The sequence below is a fragment of the Theropithecus gelada genome, chromosome 3 (genome assembly GCF_003255815.1).
Source record: "Theropithecus gelada isolate Dixy chromosome 3, Tgel_1.0, whole genome shotgun sequence".
Taxonomy (NCBI): domain Eukaryota; kingdom Metazoa; phylum Chordata; class Mammalia; order Primates; family Cercopithecidae; genus Theropithecus; species Theropithecus gelada.
In genome coordinates this window covers 96,181,164-96,201,409 of record NC_037670.1, presented here as the reverse complement: position 1 = coordinate 96,201,409, position 20,246 = coordinate 96,181,164, and the positions used below count along the sequence as shown (strand labels likewise).

At 40.2% G+C, this 20,246-nt stretch overlaps 1 protein-coding gene and 1 pseudogene across 2 annotated transcripts in view; one reads left to right on the top strand and one right to left on the bottom strand.

Annotated features, from left to right (window-relative positions):
- LRRC72 (leucine rich repeat containing 72) overlaps positions 1-11,880 on the top strand; it is a 50,430-nt gene extending 38,550 nt beyond the window's left edge. Inside the window, exons 6-9 of the mRNA XM_025380724.1 lie at positions 2,174-2,263; positions 3,249-3,401; positions 10,458-10,485; positions 11,715-11,880. Coding sequence (XP_025236509.1) covers positions 2,174-2,263; positions 3,249-3,401; positions 10,458-10,485; positions 11,715-11,880 — 437 coding nt within the window. The remainder of the gene's footprint in view (positions 1-2,173; positions 2,264-3,248; positions 3,402-10,457; positions 10,486-11,714) is intronic.
- A 2,223-nt stretch (positions 11,881-14,103) lies between these two features.
- Positions 14,104-17,189, bottom strand: LOC112620701 (annotated as a pseudogene). Its single transcript, XR_003118573.1, has 2 exons — positions 14,193-17,189; positions 14,104-14,155 (listed from the first exon to the last, which is right to left on the bottom strand). The product of XR_003118573.1 is annotated as an ataxin-2-like protein (transcript).
- Positions 17,190-20,246: the final 3,057 nt, after the last annotated feature.

Genomic DNA, 20,246 nt, shown 5'->3' with positions numbered 1-20,246 from the left:
TCTACTTTCAGATGCTATAATGTGTAACAGAGTTATGAGGTGTCAGATGTGATTTCCCAAGACAGTAACCACAAAGCAGACTTCTGTGCTAAAGCATCTGTGACTTTTTCTTCCTTCTGAGTTCTCATGAAAAACAATTATGCTTTGCTTTTATATCCTTGAAGAGGGTCCTTTTCTTTACTTTCTCTGGCTCGAACTACAATTCATGATCCCGATGGCTCTTTTAAAATCTGTCCTTATTAGTGGTTTAATATACATCTGTTCTATTCCCTGTCCTTCAGTTATAATTATTTGTTACCACTTTAAAATGCTTCTCTTTTAAGAATAAAATTCAGATCATTTTCTGTCACTTAAGAAATCTTGAAAAAAAAATTGTTTTGTCTCCTCATTTTCTCCATTATATCCATATTTCCTTTCTTTTAAATTTCTCTGTGGCTCCTGGCTCTACATTTTCCTGTATGCCTTTCCTCATTCCTGTAACTTTTGTTTATTATGCACAGGTGTCTTCCATTGCCTGCTTTATGTCCCTCTAAAGCTCGTGTTTTCCACAGGGAATAGCTATATAGAACGCTTTTATTAGCCAGAAAAAGTTGTGTTTATACAACAAATATCAGAATGTTTTATTACTACAGAGAAAACTTCCAGATGATTGACCTTTTTTAAGTTTTTATCTAGTTTGTTATCTTTTAAGCATGCACCCACCCCAATCTTCTTTATGTTACAAACTGCTCTTTATAAATATTAATCAGTTTTTTTCAGAGGTTCTAATGCTTCCTATTTTCAGGCCTTTATCAAACCTCTTTGTATTTTATGAATAGTCTACAACAGTATTCTTAAATTTCACATGTACATTAAGTGAGCTTCATTTTGAGTGAAGTAGTTGTGCAGTAGCTGGAGCTCTTTCTCTTACTGCCATCTAGTGGTTCTTCTCATTAGTTGTACTTTCAGAAGTATTTCCTAGAAATTGCACGTAGGTAGGCAGAATCCGAATAACTAAAGATGCCCAGCCAGGCACAGTGGCTCATGCCTGTATTCCCAGCATTTTGGGAGGCCAAGGCAGGCGGATCACGAGGTCAGGAGTTTGAGACCAGTCTTGCCAACATGGAAAAACCCCGTCTCTACTAAAAATACAAAAAATAGCTAGGTGTGGTGGCAGGTGCCTGTAATACCAGCTACTCAGGAGGCTGAGGCAGGAGAATCGCTTGAACTCGGGAGGCAGAGGTTGCAGTGAGCCAAGATCATGGCATTGCACTCCAGCCTGGCAACAAGAGCAAGACTCTGTCCAAAAAAAAAAAAAAAAAAAAAAAATGCCCAACTGAAAATCTTTAAAGTTTTATTTCACATTGTCCTGAAAAAAAAAGTTTATTATCATCTAGGATGAATAGGGAAAATATCATTTAAAAAAAAAATAAAGCCCTCACAACTTCTAGTTGAAGATGTTTAAGAACACCTATGTGCTGATTCCCAAGGGATATGATGTGAGAAGTGCCAGGGCTTCTTCTGCATCCACATGCCTCATTCTTCCAACCACTCCATTAGGAAGTGCGGTTTATCGCAAATCCTAGCACCTGCACACCAGGATCTCAGAAATGCACGTGCCTGGCCAGAGATAGACAAAATGCAAGAGCCACATCTGCTCAGCTTTGGTCCTGCTGAGATCTGAAACTACTATCGACACATTCTGAACTATGAGCAATGGTGTGGAGGAAATAAATTCTATTAGAGCAGGATGTTGTCTCTGCCTATCTTCACACATGCACCCTTGTGAACTTGGAGACCAAAAGAAGACTACCAAGTGATATTTTAATAAAAAGTAGCCTCAAAACTCCAATAGAGCTGATATCTAGTTCTTCATTTACTAATTTATTTATGGACATGTTAAAAATTTCCCTCATTTGTGGCAGATTTGGGTCAATGATATGATCATAGCCCTTAGCACAGTTCCTAGTAGATAGTAAGTACTTGGTTAATATTTGTTGAATGAATGAATTGAACAGATAGAAAAATTAACTGCTGCTCTAAGTAAAGGTTTCATGGGTCTATTGCTGGATATGAAGAAGAGCTTTATAAGTTCTTATGTTTTATATGAATCTCTTAATTTTTTGTATTTTATAAGTGATACGTGAAACGGATTTTGAAATCTGACATTTTGTTTTGGATTCTTCATTTGCAGGTCTATACCAAAATCCTTTGTGCCAATATAACCTGTATCGTTTATATATCATCTACCACCTTCCAGGAGTGGAGCTGCTTGACCGAAATCGTAAGGACCCTTCCTTCTTGCAAAGAAATATTTGAGAAGTAGTCTTATAGCTCAGTGGTTATAAATGAAGAGTACCTTTGAAAATACGTTTTTGTAAAAAATATCCCTTTGAAAAATTGTCTTTGTAAATGAAAGTTTTTCAATTACTTATTTTTGAAAGATTTGCTCTCTAAAATGTGCCCTGATTTAGAAATTCACGTCTCTTTACTACTTGATTAGAAAGGCCCTCTAACTGAGCATGAGGAAAGTGGTCCTTCTGGTTCTGGTTTTGACATTAACATGTTGGATGCCAAATCGTTTACCTCCCGGCACCTTAGTTTCTTATCTCAAAAGTGAGGGAATTGGAATAAATCTCATAAGGCCTATTTAAGTTCTAAAAGTCATGCTTTTTAAAATTCTGTAAATATGTATATATTGAAACATACAATGAATGATGACTTCTTTATGAATGCTTCAAGATAGCATGTCAGATTTCTATATGCCACATGCACACACACACAATCAACCTCAGCATATTACGCTTAACATTTTTTGAGGCCTATTTTGCTCCCAAATGCTATATTATCTATCTACTTACCTTTCTGTCTCTACAGGTTTGAACATTCTTAATAATTTATTACTGAGTAACCACTTTCTATAGGATACATCAGAAACTTACAGTTATACCTCTCCTTTCTAATAGCCTTGAGGAAATGAAAGGATGTTTCATGCTAAAATTTTAATCATCCTTGGTGATGTGTTAAAGGGTGTTCGGGATGCATTAGACTGAAGGATTAAGCTCTGTCTTGTGACGTGTGGGGTGTATATTGAGTGCTTGTAAGATTATGGAAATAACTGTGATAGCTCCTTTACAAAACAATTTTGACAGGATGTTCACATATAGCATAGTTTAGATAAATACATTCTTGAAAGTATTCAGTTCTATTTTGAATCACTCTGCCTATTTATAATGCTATGCGATAACATTACTTTTTGCATTTATCAGAAGTTACAGAAAAAGAAAGAAGATCAATGATTACCATTTTTAACCATAAAAAGGCTCATATCGTTCAATCAATAGCATTCAGAGGAAAAGTAGATGCTTCGTGGGGTCCTAAATCACCATTTAAGCAAAAACCAGCCCAGAGAGTACCTTCAGGTATTTTGCAAAAAAAAAAAAAAAAATTAATGAAATTAAAACTTCTCAAACTTTTGGGTAATTTGATTGTAATAATAGCAACTACAATTTACAATAAACTTAAGTATCTAAATAATGGAATAATTTCTAACATATTTGCTAACTTTATAATACTTTTAGTCCAGTTAAAGTAGGTATGCAATTTTCATCCTCATTCATGCATGTGAAATCAAATGGGGTGCTGTGATAATAATGAGATAATACATTGAAGCCTCTATCCCAGTATCTAACACAGTATAAAGGGCTCAATAAATAAGCTATCGTTATTTTTATTACCACTGACATGGATGATTTTTACCAATTAAGGCTATATAATTTTTGATAATATAGAAAAAATACGAAGAAGAAATAAAGATCATCTGCAATTCTGCCATCCAGAAATAAGCACTGGTAATATTTTGATTATATTCACAAGGTCATTATATGCAAGTATAACTTGAATATTTTCAGGATGTTTCCTTAGTAGGAATTTAATTTCATATTTGTAACAGAAATGGAAAAAAATAGGGGTTTAGTTTTTTCAGACAGCAAAGAATACAAAAATACGGTATCTAGGGTTAAAGTTCTATGATGTCATCAGTGTTTGAGGATATATCTGTCTTTTGTTCTGCTACTCTTAGTGTGCTTTATGATTACAAGGTGGTTGGTATACCACCAAGCCTTACATCTCCATTCCAGGAAGGAAGAGAGGGTGGATGAGAAAAGGTGCAAAGGTAAAATCCTTGTCTTTATGACACTTTGCCAATGAGACAACATACATTTTTTAAAAAACCAAATCAATTATTTAGAAATAAAGGGGAAATTGAATTGAAAAATAGTTTGGAAGAAATTACCCAGAATACTACATGGAGAAAGAAAGCGATAGAATATATGAATTAGATATTGAGAAAAGGAGAGACATTAGAAAGAGAAGGTCCAATATAAGCTTAGTAATAGTTCCTGAAAAACAAATTATAGATAGAAATTAGCAGAAGGTAATGTTTAAAGTGATAATGGCTGGAAAATTTCCCAAACTGTTAAATAAATTCTTAGACCGCCCAGACAATTACCAGAATTAGCAAAGAATTCATAGATGCACCAGACAAAATGAATCCAAACACAAAAAAGACACATAACAACAACAACAACAACAATAAAAGTCTTCACCAAGGGCAAAACCATCTTAAAGCAGTCGGAGAGAAAACCCAGATGACCTACAAAAGAATAACACAGAGATTCACCACAAACTCCCCAGCTACAATCGTGGAAGTCAGAAAACAGTGATCAGAAGTTTTTAAATCAAAACCATAACGAGATACCATCTCACACCAGTTAGAATGTAGATCATTAAAAAGTCAGGAAACAACAGATGCTGGAGGGGACGTGGAGAAATAGGAATGCTTTTACACTGTTGGTGGGAGTGTAAATTAGTTCAACCATTGTGGAAGACAATGTGGCATTCCTCAAGGATCTAGAACCAGAAATACCATTTGACCCAGCAATCCCATTACTGGGTATATACCCAAAGGATTAAAAATCATGCTACTATAAAGACACATGCACACGTATATTTATTGCAGCACTATTTACAATAGCAGAGACTTGGAACCAACCCAAATACCCATCAATGATAAACTGGATAAAGAAAATGTGGCACGTATACACCATGGAATACTATGCAGCCATATAAAAGGATGAGTTCATATCCTTTGCAGGGACATGGATGAAGCTGGAAACCATCATTCTGAGCAAACTAACACAAGAACAGAAAACCAAACACCACATGTTCTCACTCATAAGTGGGAGTTGAACAATGAGAACACATGGACACAGGGAGAGGAACATCACACACTGGGGCCTGCTGGGGGCTGGGGGTCTGGGGGAGGGATAGCATTAGGAGAAATACCTAATGTAACGGACAGGTTGATGGGTGCAGCAAACCACCATGGCACATGTATACCTATGTAACAAACCTGCATGTTCTGCACATGTTTCCCAAAACTGAAAGTATACTAAAATGTTCATATATATTTGCAGTTGTCTAACTCACCAGGCATGGTGGCTCACGCTTGTAATCCCAGTACTTCGGGAGGCTGAGGCAAGTGGATCATTTGAGGTCAGGAGTTTGAGACCAACCTGGCCAACATGGTTAAACCCCATCTCTACTAAAAATACAAACTTAGCCAGACATGGTGGCAGGCGCCTGTAATCCCAGCTACTTGGGAGGCTGAAGCAGGAGAATTGCTTGGACCTGGGAGTTGGAGGTTGCAGTGAGCTAAGATCGCATCACTGCACTTTAGCCTGGGTGACAGAGCAAGACTCTGCCTCAGAAAAAGAAAGAAAAGGAGGGAGGGAGGGAGGAAGGGAGGGAGGGAGGGAAGAAGGAAAGAAGGAAGGAAGAAAGGAAGGAAGGAAGGAAGGAAGGAAGGAAGGAAGGAAGGAAGGAAGGAAGGAAGGAAGGAAGGAGAAAAAGAGAAATATTTACAGTTTATTCTCTCTGAAGCCTGTTACCTGGAAGCTTCATCTGGATGATAAAGCCTTGGTCTCCACAACCCCTTTTCGTAACCCATTCATTTCTACTGATAATAACTCTTTCAACCAATTGCCAGTCGGAAAATGTTTAACTCTACTTTCTGACCTGGAATAGCAGCACTCACCCTGCTTTGAGTTGTCTTGTCCATCCAGATTGAACCAATCTAAATCTTACATGTATTTGACTGATGTCTGTTATCGGAGTAGACCATGCTGTGGAAGGAAAGTAGTCTTTAGATAGAAAATCTCCCCTCTTAAAAACAGTTAATGCACACAATAACAAACAATGCAAGGTCAGCCCCCACAATCTATTTTTCAGTGCTATAATTATTATCGGTGTGATCGCCACCTTTAGGGCTCTACATTTCTTTTGTTTAACCAGACTGCTGAAAGAACTAGAATCGTTTTTTAAATTCTCTTGGCTCCTTTTCATATTGAACCTCCAAAAACAAAATCAGGAGCAGAAAAGATAGGGAGAGTATTTTATTGCATTTGAAACTTTTTCTTCTTAATTAACAGATATGTTGACTAAAGCCTCTAATAATTGACAGGACAATTATTATAAATCTACTCATTTTCTGCAAAAGGTCACTATATCATAACAACTAAAAAGGATTTTTAGCCCAGAGTATGGCTTATTTTAGCATACCTTAATTAAGCAAACATTTATAGTAAAACACACTATGTAAATTTTTAAAATTTATCATATCATTTTGTAGCTTCTATATTTGTTTTGTTATAAATCTTACCTTATCGTGACTTTCTAAAAAATTATTAGAGTAATTCTAAGAGAAATATTAATTATTTTATTGAAAAGAAATTACACTTAAAAATGTTTATGAAGCAATCATAAAGCCACATTTTGATTTTATTATCCTTAATCTAAAGTTGAGAAAGAAACCAATTATATTTCTAATATCTTGAGAAGCAAGATCAATTTTAAGTTTTCTTCAAATCCCATCTATCAGTCCTTATCAAATAAGTATGGTTAAAAGGGTTGTACAAATTTTCATTACTGTCTCTGGGTTTTATTGCAAGATAGCCGGTATTCTCAGAACCAAAACACTTTGGGCTTCTACCTGGCATTAAGGAAACTCATTTGCAGATTTTTCACCAATATATCTAGATGTAGAAAGACATTAAGGGGAATTTAAAATAAAACACCAACAAGCTTTTAAAATGTCCATTAGTGGTCCAAAAGTGCGGCTGCCAGATTTCCACCATGTTTGCTCAAGACAGAGCTCCAGGTGCTGAGCCCAAGCTGGGGTATAGTGTCACAGAGCCTGGGCCTGGCAGCTGAGGCATGTACTACTCAGGAAAAGGGAAGGGTAAGTCCAAAAAGGAAGACCAGGCAGACTATTTAACAAACAGCAATTCACCAAAAAGTGCATCAGTACAGACAAGGCAGGACAGAATCCAGAGAAAACATATAATTGAAAGTTATGAGCTGGGAGATCAATGGCTCAGGAAATCAAGTCTTGAAGACGTTTCTGACTTTGGGTAGCTATGACATATCAGGCACGCCCAGAAGAGTAAATGCCAACCCCTACCTATGCATGAAGGTTCAGGTAGGTATTAGAGGTCAATGTGAGATCTAGAGATTGTTTGGCATAGGGCTGAGCAATTGAGGGAGCTGTGTAGACTCAGAAAAATTTGTGAAAGCAAAAATCAGCAGTCAACAGAGCTTCCATGTTGCATAACTTCAATGGACACTCTTAGCACAGCAAACATTTACTGAGGCCCCCTCTAGAATTGTGCCAGAAAGTAGCCCTGGGCCAAAGAGATAAACTAGAACTACTTTCTAAGGGAGACACCATATACAAAAATAGATTCCAGAGAGATCGAATATCTAAATGTAAAGGAAATAAAAAAGAACTGGAAGAAAATACTTTCATAATCCCAAAGTGAAGGCCAATCAAAACCTCACACAAAACCCAGAGGCCATCAAAGAGAAATGTTGACAGATTTAACTACATAAAAATGAAAAACAATTATATGTATCCCATAAATATGTACAACTAGCATGTATCCACAATAATTAAAAATAAAAAGCATCATATAGGAAGAAAATTAAAATGCAAGATTGGAAGAAGTCTTTATAACATATATAATAGGCAAAAGTTAACACCCATAATTTCTAAAGGACATCTCCAAGTCAATTTAAAAATCCCAGTAGAAAACAAAATAAATGACATGGACAAGACATATGTAGAAAGAAAGAAATGTAAATAATGATCACCTTCACTAATGATCAAATAAGTGGAAATGAAAACAATGAGATACTACTTTCATCCAACAAGTAGGCAGAAGTTTTAAAGGGTTGTTAAAGATGAGGGGGAAAGAGCACAATTCATGTTATTGATGGGAATGTAAACTCGTTCAACTCTCTTGGATGACCATATGGCAGTATCCACCAACATACAAAATGTGCAAACCATTTGACACAGCAACTAAATTTGATCTCTCCCTTACAGAAGTGCTTGCACATATGGACAAAGAAAAAATATATGGGTATAAGTCTGCATGTTGCAATATTTTTTATAATAGCAAAAGTAGTAGAAACAATTTAAATGGTCATTCATAGGAGAATGTTAAATAGACTATGGCACATTTGTATAATACAAACTATTCCATTATAGAATCAATCCATAATATATTTGGGGGTATTAAAAACACCTTGACAAGGTGGGCAGATCACCTGAAGTTTGAGACCAGCCTGGCCAACATGGTGAAACCCCATATCTATTAAAAATACAAAAATGAGCTGGGCGTGGTAGTAGGCACCTGTAATCCCAGCTACTCAGGAGGCTGAGGCAGGAGAATCACTTGAACCCAGGAGGCAGAGGTTGCAGTGAGGCAGAGATTGCAGTGAGCCGAGATCGTGCCACTGCACTCCAGTCTGGGCAACAGAGAGAGACTCCGTCTCAAACGAAAACAAAAAACAAAAACCATACTCATTGGAAAAGCAGTATACTATGAGTAATAACAAAATTGGAATTTTGTCAACAAACAAATCTCTATGTATATGTACATGTAGACATGTGAGTACATATGTGACATACAGGCTGGAAACATACACACAAAACTTTTAATAGTGATACTTAATAGTAGTAAGAGGAAGTGGAAAGGTTAAAGGGAAATTTCCCTTTTTGCTCACTATTTTCTTTATTGTTTATATTCATTATAAGTAAAGTATGTGCTTTTTGTAATTAAAAATGTAGAAGAGAACAGGGGAATCCTGTCATTTTTTGACAATATGGATGACACTGGAGAGCATTATACCAAATGAAATAAGACAGACACAGAACAAATACTGCATGATCTCACTTATATATGGAATTATAATAGTCAAACTCATAGAAGCAGAGAGTAAAATGGTGGTTGCCAGGCGCTGTGGGGAAGGGGAGATGGGGAGATGTTAGTTAAAATGTACAAAGTTTAAATTATATTACACAAATGAATAAATTCTGAAGATCTTACGTAATGTGACGATAGTTAGCTGTATTGTATACTTGAAATTTACTAAGAGGGTAGATCTTAAGTGTTCTCACAAATACACACAAAAAATGGCAGAGGTCTGGCTGATGAATATGTTATTTAGATTGTGTTGATTATTCACAATGAATACGTATATTAAAACGTCAAGTTGTACACCTTAAATATATGCAGTTTTTATTTGTCAATTATACCTCAATAAAGCTGGGAGGAAAATGTAGGAAAAGATAGCCTAGGATGATCCAAAATGCACGAGAGACTTTTGTCAGCCACTTATGAAGGGAACAATGCTATGAATTCTAAGGCAGAGAGGCTGTGTGGTCGCTGCTGCTTGTGGAATGGCAAGAGCTGATACTGTGGGCTTTACTGGCACAACAGGTGCTGGTAAAATCCATCTGTGGACGGGCACTAGGCTCTCTGGAGGGAAATCAACAAAGCAGTGACCATCTCTGGAAGACACCATAAGAAATCCAGGTTTTGAGGACTAGTCTTGGAGCTTCAAAGCTAGGAAGATCTAGATTCTTGTGATCTAGTATTTGTTTATTCTGTTTCTTTATAGTTAATGCCAAGAATCCAAATAGTTGAAATGTTCCTAACTATTTCTCCTCATTTGGACTGTTAGTCCATTTATAGACGCATGTGCCTTTCAGAAGAAAAGGGATAGGTTTCAGTATCTTATATCAGCCTCAGTATGTTAATTACAAAAATTTCCACTTGGATTCCATTGGTACATTATAAATTGACTAAGCTTTCCATTCTCAGGATTTTGAAATTTATATTGTATTTAAAAAATTGCCTCAAAACCTAAGGCAAAACCCAGTATATCTAAGAGAAAGTTTTGCTTTGGAGTTAGATAAAAAGGGATTTTTGACAGATTGAACTATTTGTGTAAAGGATAACTTGAAAACAGAAAGCCCTGTTTTATACTTTTCCTTTATAGCATCGTTCAGTTGTTTTCAAATGCTGGATAAATATTTTAAAATACTAACTTTAAAATGTATTTTTTTTTAGATTTTGGATTTGCAAATAATGTAGACAAGTAAGTAATTTTATCTATACATTTATTATCAGATTATTTCATAATTGTGTTGTCCCTTTAAATCATCTCCATTTCCTAAAATAGATTTTAATGAGTTGAAAAATGACTCACTCTTCAATAGATGAGAAAAATTGGTAGGTCTTTCTGTGATGAATGAGTTCAAGCTCTGTATTCATATTTGACATACTTGGGCTTTTAATATTACTATCAAAATCCCAAATAAGTAAAAAGATAATTTGATGCTTAGAAAAATAAACCTCGGTTGGGCGCAGTGGCTCATGCCTGTAATCCCCGCACTTTGGGAGGATGAGATGGGCAGATCACCTCAGTTCAGGAGTTCGAGACCAGCCTGGCCAACATGGTGAAAACCTGCCTCTACTAAAAATACAAAATATTGGCCGGGCGTGGTGACGGGCGCCTATAATCCCAGCTACTCGGGAGACTGAGGTAGGAGAATCGCTTGAACCCAGGAGGCAGAAGTTGCAGTGAGCCTAGATCACGCCACTGCACTCCAGCCTGGGTGACAGAGTGAGACTCTGTTTCAAAAAATAAAATAATAAAAACTAAACCTTAACTATTAGCTATTCTGAAAGTGGGGCTGTACATTCCTTGTTTAGCTATTCTCTAAATATGTTCGGTCATAGCAGTTATCATGTAGACTTATATTTTATATTCATTGGAATTTACATTTCCAAAAGCAAGCACCTCACTAAAAGTCCATAGAAGACTTTTCAAATTCATGAATACTGATGAATTTAGATTCATCATTCCTTTTTATTTTTTCACTTAAGATTTTTTTTTTTGGATACAGTATGGAATATTATCTCCACATACATTTATAAAATATGGCATAATGTAGAAAAAAACTTAGGAATGCAGTGAACTTAAGATAATAATATGCATATATCTATAAATATTTTAATCATCTCATTTAACATGGTTTTAAAACATGAGTGCATTAGTATGTGAGACCTTAACTGTACTAATTGATCCCCAAATATGTTCAGATACTTCAGGTATAAAGTAAACAATATATACAATATAAATAGCGTCACTTAGCCTGAAAGTCATTTGTCAGTGGAGCCTGCAAATTATTTGTTAGTGGTACACAACTAATAACACAAATAACACAGAAAAACATGGCATTAATGCATTTGAATAAAAATTTCATTTTGGTCAAATTTTCATTTTTGATTGCTTTTTTTCTGACATAATTGCTTTTTTTGCAGAACTGTGTTCGATGACCCAGAAGATGCTGTTTTTGTGAGGTCCATGAAGAGATCAGTGATGACTTTGACCTCTATGAACTGGAACACAGTTCCAACACGAGAGGAAAGATACCTCGAAGAGGAAGGCACAGAACCGGCTCAAATGCTCACAGTTACACTGAGATGAGCCCTGGTATTTCTAGAAATCGTAGTGGTTTTCAGTTGTATATTAAACTTCCCCGTGACTTAGCGTATTACATACTACTATGATATTATTTGAGATATTTAAATGTAAACAGAAACACCAATAATGAAAAATAATTCTTACATTTTAGGTTTTTTAATGTAAAATTGGTTAAGTATAAATGTATACAGAAATGTATGAAATTCATAAGTGTCTAATTCAATGAATTTTAAAAAATTGAACATGTTTATGTAACTGGCATGCTAGATCAAGAAATAGAACACTATTAGGACTCTGAAAGCTCCCTCCTTCCTGTACCAGTCACTACTCACCCTTCCAAAGTAATCACTGTCCTGATTTCTAGACAATAAATTAACCATGTCTGATTTCTAAAGGCATATAAATGGAATCGTAGAAGATGAATATTTTGTGTCTGGCTTTTTTCACTTCACGTTGTAAGCTTCATCCATGTTGTTGCTAGAAGCAATGATTCTATCATTCTTACTGCTATATAGTATTTCATTGTAAGACTATATAACACAATTAACTTATCTAGTGTACTATTTTTGACTCTCCTCTCTGGAGATATTTGCCAGTTCTGGCTAACGACCTGGGTTTGGTATAGCCAGAAACTTGCTCCTTAGGGAAAAAAAAATCCAAATGCTTTTAGCAGTTGCCTAGTACTGAGTGACAAAAGTGGACATTGAACATAACTCAAATTCATTACAGTTTTCCCTAAGGAGCTAGATAAAAAGCTTACAAAGGGCAGAGTGACATCTCCCTCTAGCTGATGGTGCTTGGGAAACACAGACACACTGTAGAAGTGGACTGGAATCAAAACAGGCAAGAGATGAAAGCCTAGAAGGAATAATGAATTGACATTGAGAATCTACAGCCTTCATTCACCTGTGGGCACTTATCATTCTGTGCACGGCCAGAGTCTAAAAATTCAGATATGGTCCCTGGAAGAAGGTTGCAGCTAGAATAAAGAAAACACAAAGATTTGCCCCTTCATGTAGGTGAGTAGCTGGTATCATGACAAAAGTGGTTGTTTTTGGCTTCCAAGATTAGGTGATAGAAAGATTTGAAGCATTCTCTTGCTTGAGCTTGGGCCATAATCCAAAAGACAAAAGACATAGTCCCAAAAATGTAATTCTAGAAAAAATAATTTTAAAAAATTAAAAGACATTTGTTTACATTTTTAAAAACAGATTTGTTTGAGAAACATTATATCTACAGAACATTTTATAGGCTACTTAATACAATAAAATAGGCAATAATGACATATACATTTTTGCAAGTATAAGCACTCAGTTATACTAATGACAGTTGCACAGGTATAACGGTTATGAGTAGACAAACCATATTCATAAAGAAGTAGGTCAAAAAGTAAAATGTATATCGCAAATGCAGACATACAAAAAGAACATCTCTTCACTTATTGAGGAAGTTTCAGTGTTTTCATACACACACACAATGCTTAAACACAAAACAGTGTTGCAATAACATACTTTTGTGAAGTCAGATTTGTGAAAAATGTATAAAACAAATTATAACTCTAAGTCTTGACATGATTCCCATATTGGAAATAGAGGTATAAATTAGCAAATTATAAAAAGTAATGCTCACAATTTAAAATCGTGAATAAAAAACTAAAAAGACAATTGTACATATGAAAAAGTACATTATGGGAATAGGTTATAAGCTTTTGGGACGAAGTAGGCCATAAGAGTTGGCTGACTTTCACAATTATTTAAATATTTATTTATTTATTTATTTATTTATTTATTTATTTATTTATTTATTTATATTTTTATGTAATAAAAAGTAAAAGTTCTTGTCCAGCCATCCTCCTGGGGCATCCATCTGTCTCTCACACAGGTCACTCAAGTTAATGGAAAATAAAGAACAGGGGACCTAAGTCTGAGGTTATAAATAACAGAAAATAAAACATCTTCTGTGTCCAGCAGGGGAGTAGATGAGAGGATGGGAGGGCAATACTGGGTGGGGACAGGCAGGGACAGAGCAGGAACCCCCCACCCCTGCTGGACCCTGGCGCTGCCCTCTGTGAGGCCCCTCCCATTCAAGGTGCTTGGCAGGAATTCCCCAGCTCCCCTGGGGAAAGGGGGGATGGGGAACTGGGAGTGGTTCGAACTGCTGGGGGAAGAGGCATAGATCACTCTTCCCTCCACTCATGGAGGTCTCAGGTCTCGGCCAGGAAAGTCTTCAGTTACCCAGGGGGTGGAAGGGGAGCTGCTGGGAGGGGTAAGATTGAACTCTGGTAAGTCAGGAGACAGTCGGGGTCAGTGAGATCTTGGGGGTGCCCGATATAGGGATAGGGTGAGGGTATGGAAGCTGAGAATGCAGGCACCCCACTCTGGGGCACTGCACTTTGGGGGTGACCTCCTATGACTCTGGGGTGGGTGCAGCAGCATCACCTGGGGTGGATGGGGAGCCCCAGGGTGAGGGGGCAGGGCTGCAGTGATTCCAGTTTGGACATGAGCCTGGGGAACATGGGCCATGTTGGTGAAGCCGTGGGGCAGATGCTGGTGGTGGATGGCATACACAGTGGCTGGCTGGGGGAAGCTGCTCTGAGGGGACCGGGCAGAAGGTCCCAGAGGCAGAGAGGGCAGCATGCCGGCCAGGGCCCCTGGGTGGTACAGATTCTACTGTTGGGTGTCCACTGCCCAGGTGTGGAGCCACTCCTGCCTGATGCTGGACAGGACTGGGGGCTGCAGTCTGGTTCCAGGTAGGCATGGTAGCCGGCTGCAGCTGGTGGGCATGAAGCTGTGTGGCATAGTGTGGGTAGGCCTGATGAACAGTGACATAAAGGGCTTGAGGGGTGGGCTGCTCCACAGAAGGGTACTGAGGGGTAGAGGATGACACAACGACCTGGGGATGTCTGCCCGACGTCAGCATGCGTGGGTTGCTTTGAAGCAAAGGGGCAGACACCGGCTGTGAGGCGTAGTGGGTCATGGGCTGCATCATGGCAGGTGGGCCTGGGAACTGCTGAGTGTTGTAGGAGATGTAGGAAGAATAGGGCGTGGCAGCCACCAGAGGCAGGCCAGCAGCCACCAAGGTAGGGCTGAGGCTGGCTGGTATTGGTCCCAGAGCTATGGGCACAGGGAGCATTTTGCTTTCCAGTACTTGCCCTGCTGCCCAGACATTGAATTGGATCCAGGATACGAACACATCTGAGATGCCTGCACAGCTGGTCTCATGTGGATCTGAGGTATGTAGGAGATGTACTGGGGGCTGTATAGCCCACTCTGGCCTGCTGTCAGCACTGGGATGGAGGGAGTTGAATGAGTCCGAGGCCCTGGAGAAGTTGGGGTACTGGTGGATTTATTCACAGACAGCAGAGACTTTGTCGGACTGAACTCCTTGGTATTGGGGTTCAACGTTGATTTCTTTACTTGTTCAGCAATAGGGCCCTCATCCTTGTCCTCTCCTTTGATGAGCCCAACTGGGGGGCTGCCGGTTTGGCTTGGGCAAGGTGGTGGGGGCTGTTCTGGGCCCTCAGTGCCTCCTGCTGGTGCCAGGGCTGGTTTGTCCTCCTTATCCCATATGGACTCTGTCTTGGAGGAGACGGGGGACCCCATGGGATCTGAAGTCAACAAACCATCAATCTCCTTCTCCTTTTCTTTGGCCTCCTCCTTTAAGATCCAGGGAGGAAAAGGATCCAGGCTGTTCTCAGGGGAACTATTGGGCTGAAGCTTAAACTGGACCCCAAACTTTCTGAGTTCTTCCAGTTGGAATAGTTTCTGTTCATTCTGAAGACCAGGGACTTTCCCAGCTATCTGAGCCAGCTACTGGGGCTCCAGGGTTCTCTCAGGTTCCTTGGTAGAGAGTTCTTTTACATCTGTGGGGGCCAGGGAGATCTTTGGAGAAACTGAGGAAATGGAGCCCATTCCAGGATCTGAGACTGATGAGGTCACAGGGATGGAGGCTGAAGATGTTGGCACTGCCAAGCCAATGGGAGGCTCAAGACAGGAAGCTGAGATTGGGGCAGGGGCAGCAGACTTGAGAGAACTCAGGGGATATATCCGGCCCACTGCAGGAGGAGGAACAGAAGTTTCTCCAGAAGGCCTATTATTGGGTGAAGACAGGGTCTTGGCACCTCTCAGAGGCCTCTGTGCCTTTGGGGACATGCAGGAAGGGCCTCCATTGATACCACCGGCCTCAGAACCTGGGCCAGGGTTGCTATTGTCCAGATGGTGAGGGCCACGAGGTGGCAAAGAGCTAAGGCCAGGCCGACCACACGGAGAGCTGCTGCATCAAACTCCTCCCTGGGGACCTTCCTGGACTCATTGAGGCAGAGGGATGATATACTTTATCTTCCTGGATGCCAACCTGGGGCTCTCCTGCCCTGAATACTGCCATTGGGCCGCCCTGTGCTTCTCCACTCCAGTGGCCCATCATCACTCTCCATGGCGATCCACAGGCGGTACTGAGGGCTTGATTCAATCTCTCATGCCAACTGTGCCAAACGCAGGTCTCGCTGCTGAAACTCTTCCGAGTTGTCCTTTTCTAAGGGCACTGTATAAGAAAAAAGACTGCTATCACAGGTGGTCTTCACACCGTAGTTCTCCTCGTTGAACTTGAACATTTCATTGGGGTCCCATCCATTGGACATGTCGGACTCGAGGTCGTAGTTGTCGCTGTTGCTGTCACCCCCCTCCCAGCGCTGAAGCACCTTCTCTTTGTGTTCCCCATTCCCTTCTAGTTCATGGCGATGGCTGAATGGGTGAACTTGTCTTTAGCAGCGTAGCTGAAGTCAGCATTTCAGAAGGGAACAAGCATGACATCGCTTGGCTTAAACACTATGGTGTCTACAATATCCTGCCGACAAGGACCACCTGCTGGCTCAGATGCTTTCTGGTGTACAACATCCACTGCTAGTTCAAAATTTGAGCTCAGCCTCTTGAAGATACCCTCATAGATGGTGTCATTTTTCACCTTTACATCACAAGTGGAGCCCATAACAGCTGTAAGGAAATGCAGCATTCTGGAATTGTTGTACACGCCTTCAAACACAGGTGACTGTGGGGGTCCCTTTCCTGTGCTCTGTCCCCTGGCGCTGCCAGTGGCAGCGGCCCCCGGCCTCTCCTGGTGCTGTTGCTGCGGAGGCAGCTGCGTCGCCAAGATGCTTTCGGCTTCCCAGCGGAGCCCGCTCCTGGCAGCCGAAGGCCCCAGGCAGGGGGAGGAGGCCGCAGGAGGCCCCGGTGGAGCTGCAGAGGAGGCATGGCCTGCTGCATGGGGGGCGGCTGCTGGGGCTTGGAGAGCTCTTATGGCGGCTGAGGCTTCAACATGATAGCAACGTCCGGAAGGGGAATTAAACGGAAGGGAGGGAGAGAGGGGGCCGGAGCTGGGGCCCGCGGGAGAGCGTGGGAAGCCACTGGGATTGGGCAGCCAGGCCCGCCATTGGCAGGCAGGGGGAACCCTGAGGTGTCGGGGGTAGAGAGAGCCTCAGTGCTTAATTATATTTTGAAATGTTGATGCAGGATTTTTTTGCTCCTTAGTTCGGCTAAATCCAGGTTCTTGTCTCACAACCAGGAAAAATTAGGCATACAGACATGTTGAAAGGTGAGGAGGCCAGAATTTATTAAGTGAAAGGAAAGCTTTGAACAAAAAGAGGGGTCATGCACGCAGGTTTCCACCTCACAAACTGAATGCCAGACCACAACACGAGTTGAAAAGGTCAGGCTCCTCCCATGTGTTAGGCGTGAATTCCGGGTGGCTCCACCCCATTCTGCCAGTGCGTTTGGGCTTCCAGTCCTTTGTGGGCATGCCCAGGAAAGACCCTGTGCAGGTTCCCTTATCTGCACAAAAACATCTGGCATAAACACTTGTGGAGCAGAGATTCTCCAGGGACTCTTTCTTATCTGCATAGGCATTTGTCTGCCTCCAGTATCTATCAGTATTGCAGCTTGATGAATAGCTGCTTTTTTTTTCTTTTAGGCATGGCTCTCCTTGTAGAATATGTTCCATTCTTTTCTTCTTCTTCTTTTTCTTTTAATATTTTTATCTTTGTCTTTATTTTTTAATCTTTTCCCTTTTACAAGAGATGATCATTTGACAACCAAATGCTGGATTTGAATGGGAAATTTCCAAGGATTATCCTTGTTAGGACAGATTTCTCCTACATAGAACAGCTATTAGCAGTAGCCAACAAATAAAAATAATAAATAAATAAAATAAAATAGGCCAGGAGACCAGCCTGAGCAACAACATGGGGAGGGTGAGCCCACTTCTTTAAAAAATAAAATCCGGGCAGGGTGGGTGGCCCAGGCTTCACAACCAGCCCAACTGAGTGAAGCCATGTCGTTGTCTGGGGTAAATACCTGGGGTTGGTTGTCTTACCAAGGAGAAACCCAGTAAGCACAAGAAGTGGGTTTAGGAGCAGAGGTTTAATAGGCAGAAGAAAGAGAAAGGAGAAGAGCTCTCTCTCTCTCTTGCGAGAGAGGGGCTTCCAAATGGGACTTCCAGCCCATGGCAGAATGCACCGGATTTTACAGACAGGCTTGATTTACATAGGGCCCACAGATTGGTTGGACCAGGTGTGACATTTACATAGTGCTTTGGGAAGCTGGCTAACCCACCCTAATCTTCTTCTTATGCAAATAGACTTTCCACTTGGCAGTGCCATATTATCTGCCCCCTACTGCACAAGCGATTGGAAAGGAAAAGGGGAAATGGAGCCAGCATTTTGAACATTCCTAGTCCCAGGTGGCCTTTTCCTATTGGCACAGCTGCCAGCATTCACTCCTGCAAGCTTCTAGCTTGCTTGTCTATGTCTGCAGCTCGATTTTATAGGCTGCTCTTTATTAGAAAATAAAATAATTTGGGGATGCTTTTCATTAAAAGGAAAACCTTATCAAGGACTTCCTTACTCTCACTATCAGTCTAAATAATTTCTTCTTAACTCCTATATCATCGGGAGGCTGGGGAGGCTGGGGCAGGAGGTCTGAGGATGTAGTGAGCTAGGATCATTCCCACTGCACTGCAGTTTGGGTGACAGAGTGAGACACTGTCTCAAAAAACAAACATTGGTTTGTATCATCCAAGATGCAAAAAGAAAGAAAGAGAGAGTAAGAGAGAGAGAGAGAGAAAGGAAGACCAACCAATAAAAAAGTTAAAATTCTCCAGTGATGCAGCTGTAAGAATGATTTTATACTTTTTACAGCAACATGGATGGAGCTGGAGGCCATTATACTCAGTGAACCAACTCCAAAGCAGAAAAGCAAATATTGCACGTTCTCACTTATAAGTGGGAGCGAAACAGTGGGTATGCATGATCATAAAGATGGAAATAATAGACACTCGGGGACTCCTGAAGGGAGGAGGGTGGGAGGAGGACAAGGGATGAAAAATTCCCTATGGGATACAATGTTCGCTATGTAGGTATTAGGTACACTAGAAGCCCACTTCCCACAGAATGCAGTATGCTCATTTAACAAACAAGCACACGTATCCCCTTAATATTAAAAAAAAAAAAAAAAAAAACAGACAAATTGCTGTCTATAGGCAGCAAATGCAAATCAAAGCCCTTTCAAAAAAGGGAAGTAGAATAAGAAAAAAGGCTTATTGATCCTCTTGTGATTGATCGAGACCATACATCTAGATTGATCTGTATTCTAGGACTATAAGAAATCTTCAGTGCACGGAATTAAATACAACAATGCTTTCTACAGCATTTAAAATCAGCAGAGATTAGGAGCACTTCACTCAATGGGGCTTGTACCACTAGAAAAGAAAGGCAGGTTTGTGAGATGGATCTGTCTCAAAATTTTTGTTTTCAATTCTTGTATTATTATTATGCATCTGGACTGGAACATGGACTGGAGAGAATCAACCCATCAAAAATATGACCAGGCTGGGCATGATGGCTCATGCCTGTAATCCCAGCAGTTTGGGAGACCAAGATGGGAGGATTGTTTGAGCCCAGGACTTGGAACCTGGGCAACAGAGTGAGATCCTGTCTCAAAAAATAAATAAATAAATGAATAACAACAAACAATAACAATGAAATAACAATAATAACAATAAACAATTAAGTGGGAGTGAACAAAGGTCAAAGGTAATTAAGATCACAATTAATTGTACTTAAAGGAAGTTTCTTTTTACTTGTCTCTGTCTGTCTCTCTGTCTCTGTCTCTCTCTCTCTGAGACAGGGTCTCTCTCTGTCACCCATGCTGGAGGGCAATGGCATGATCACAGCTCATTGCAGTCTCGACCTCCCCGGCTCAAGCGATCCCTCTAGTCCCAGCTACTTGGGAGACTGAGATAGGAGGATCACCTGAGCCCAGGCAGGTCGAGGCTGCAGTGAACTATGGTAATGTATCTGCCCCCATTCGTTTTCTACATGG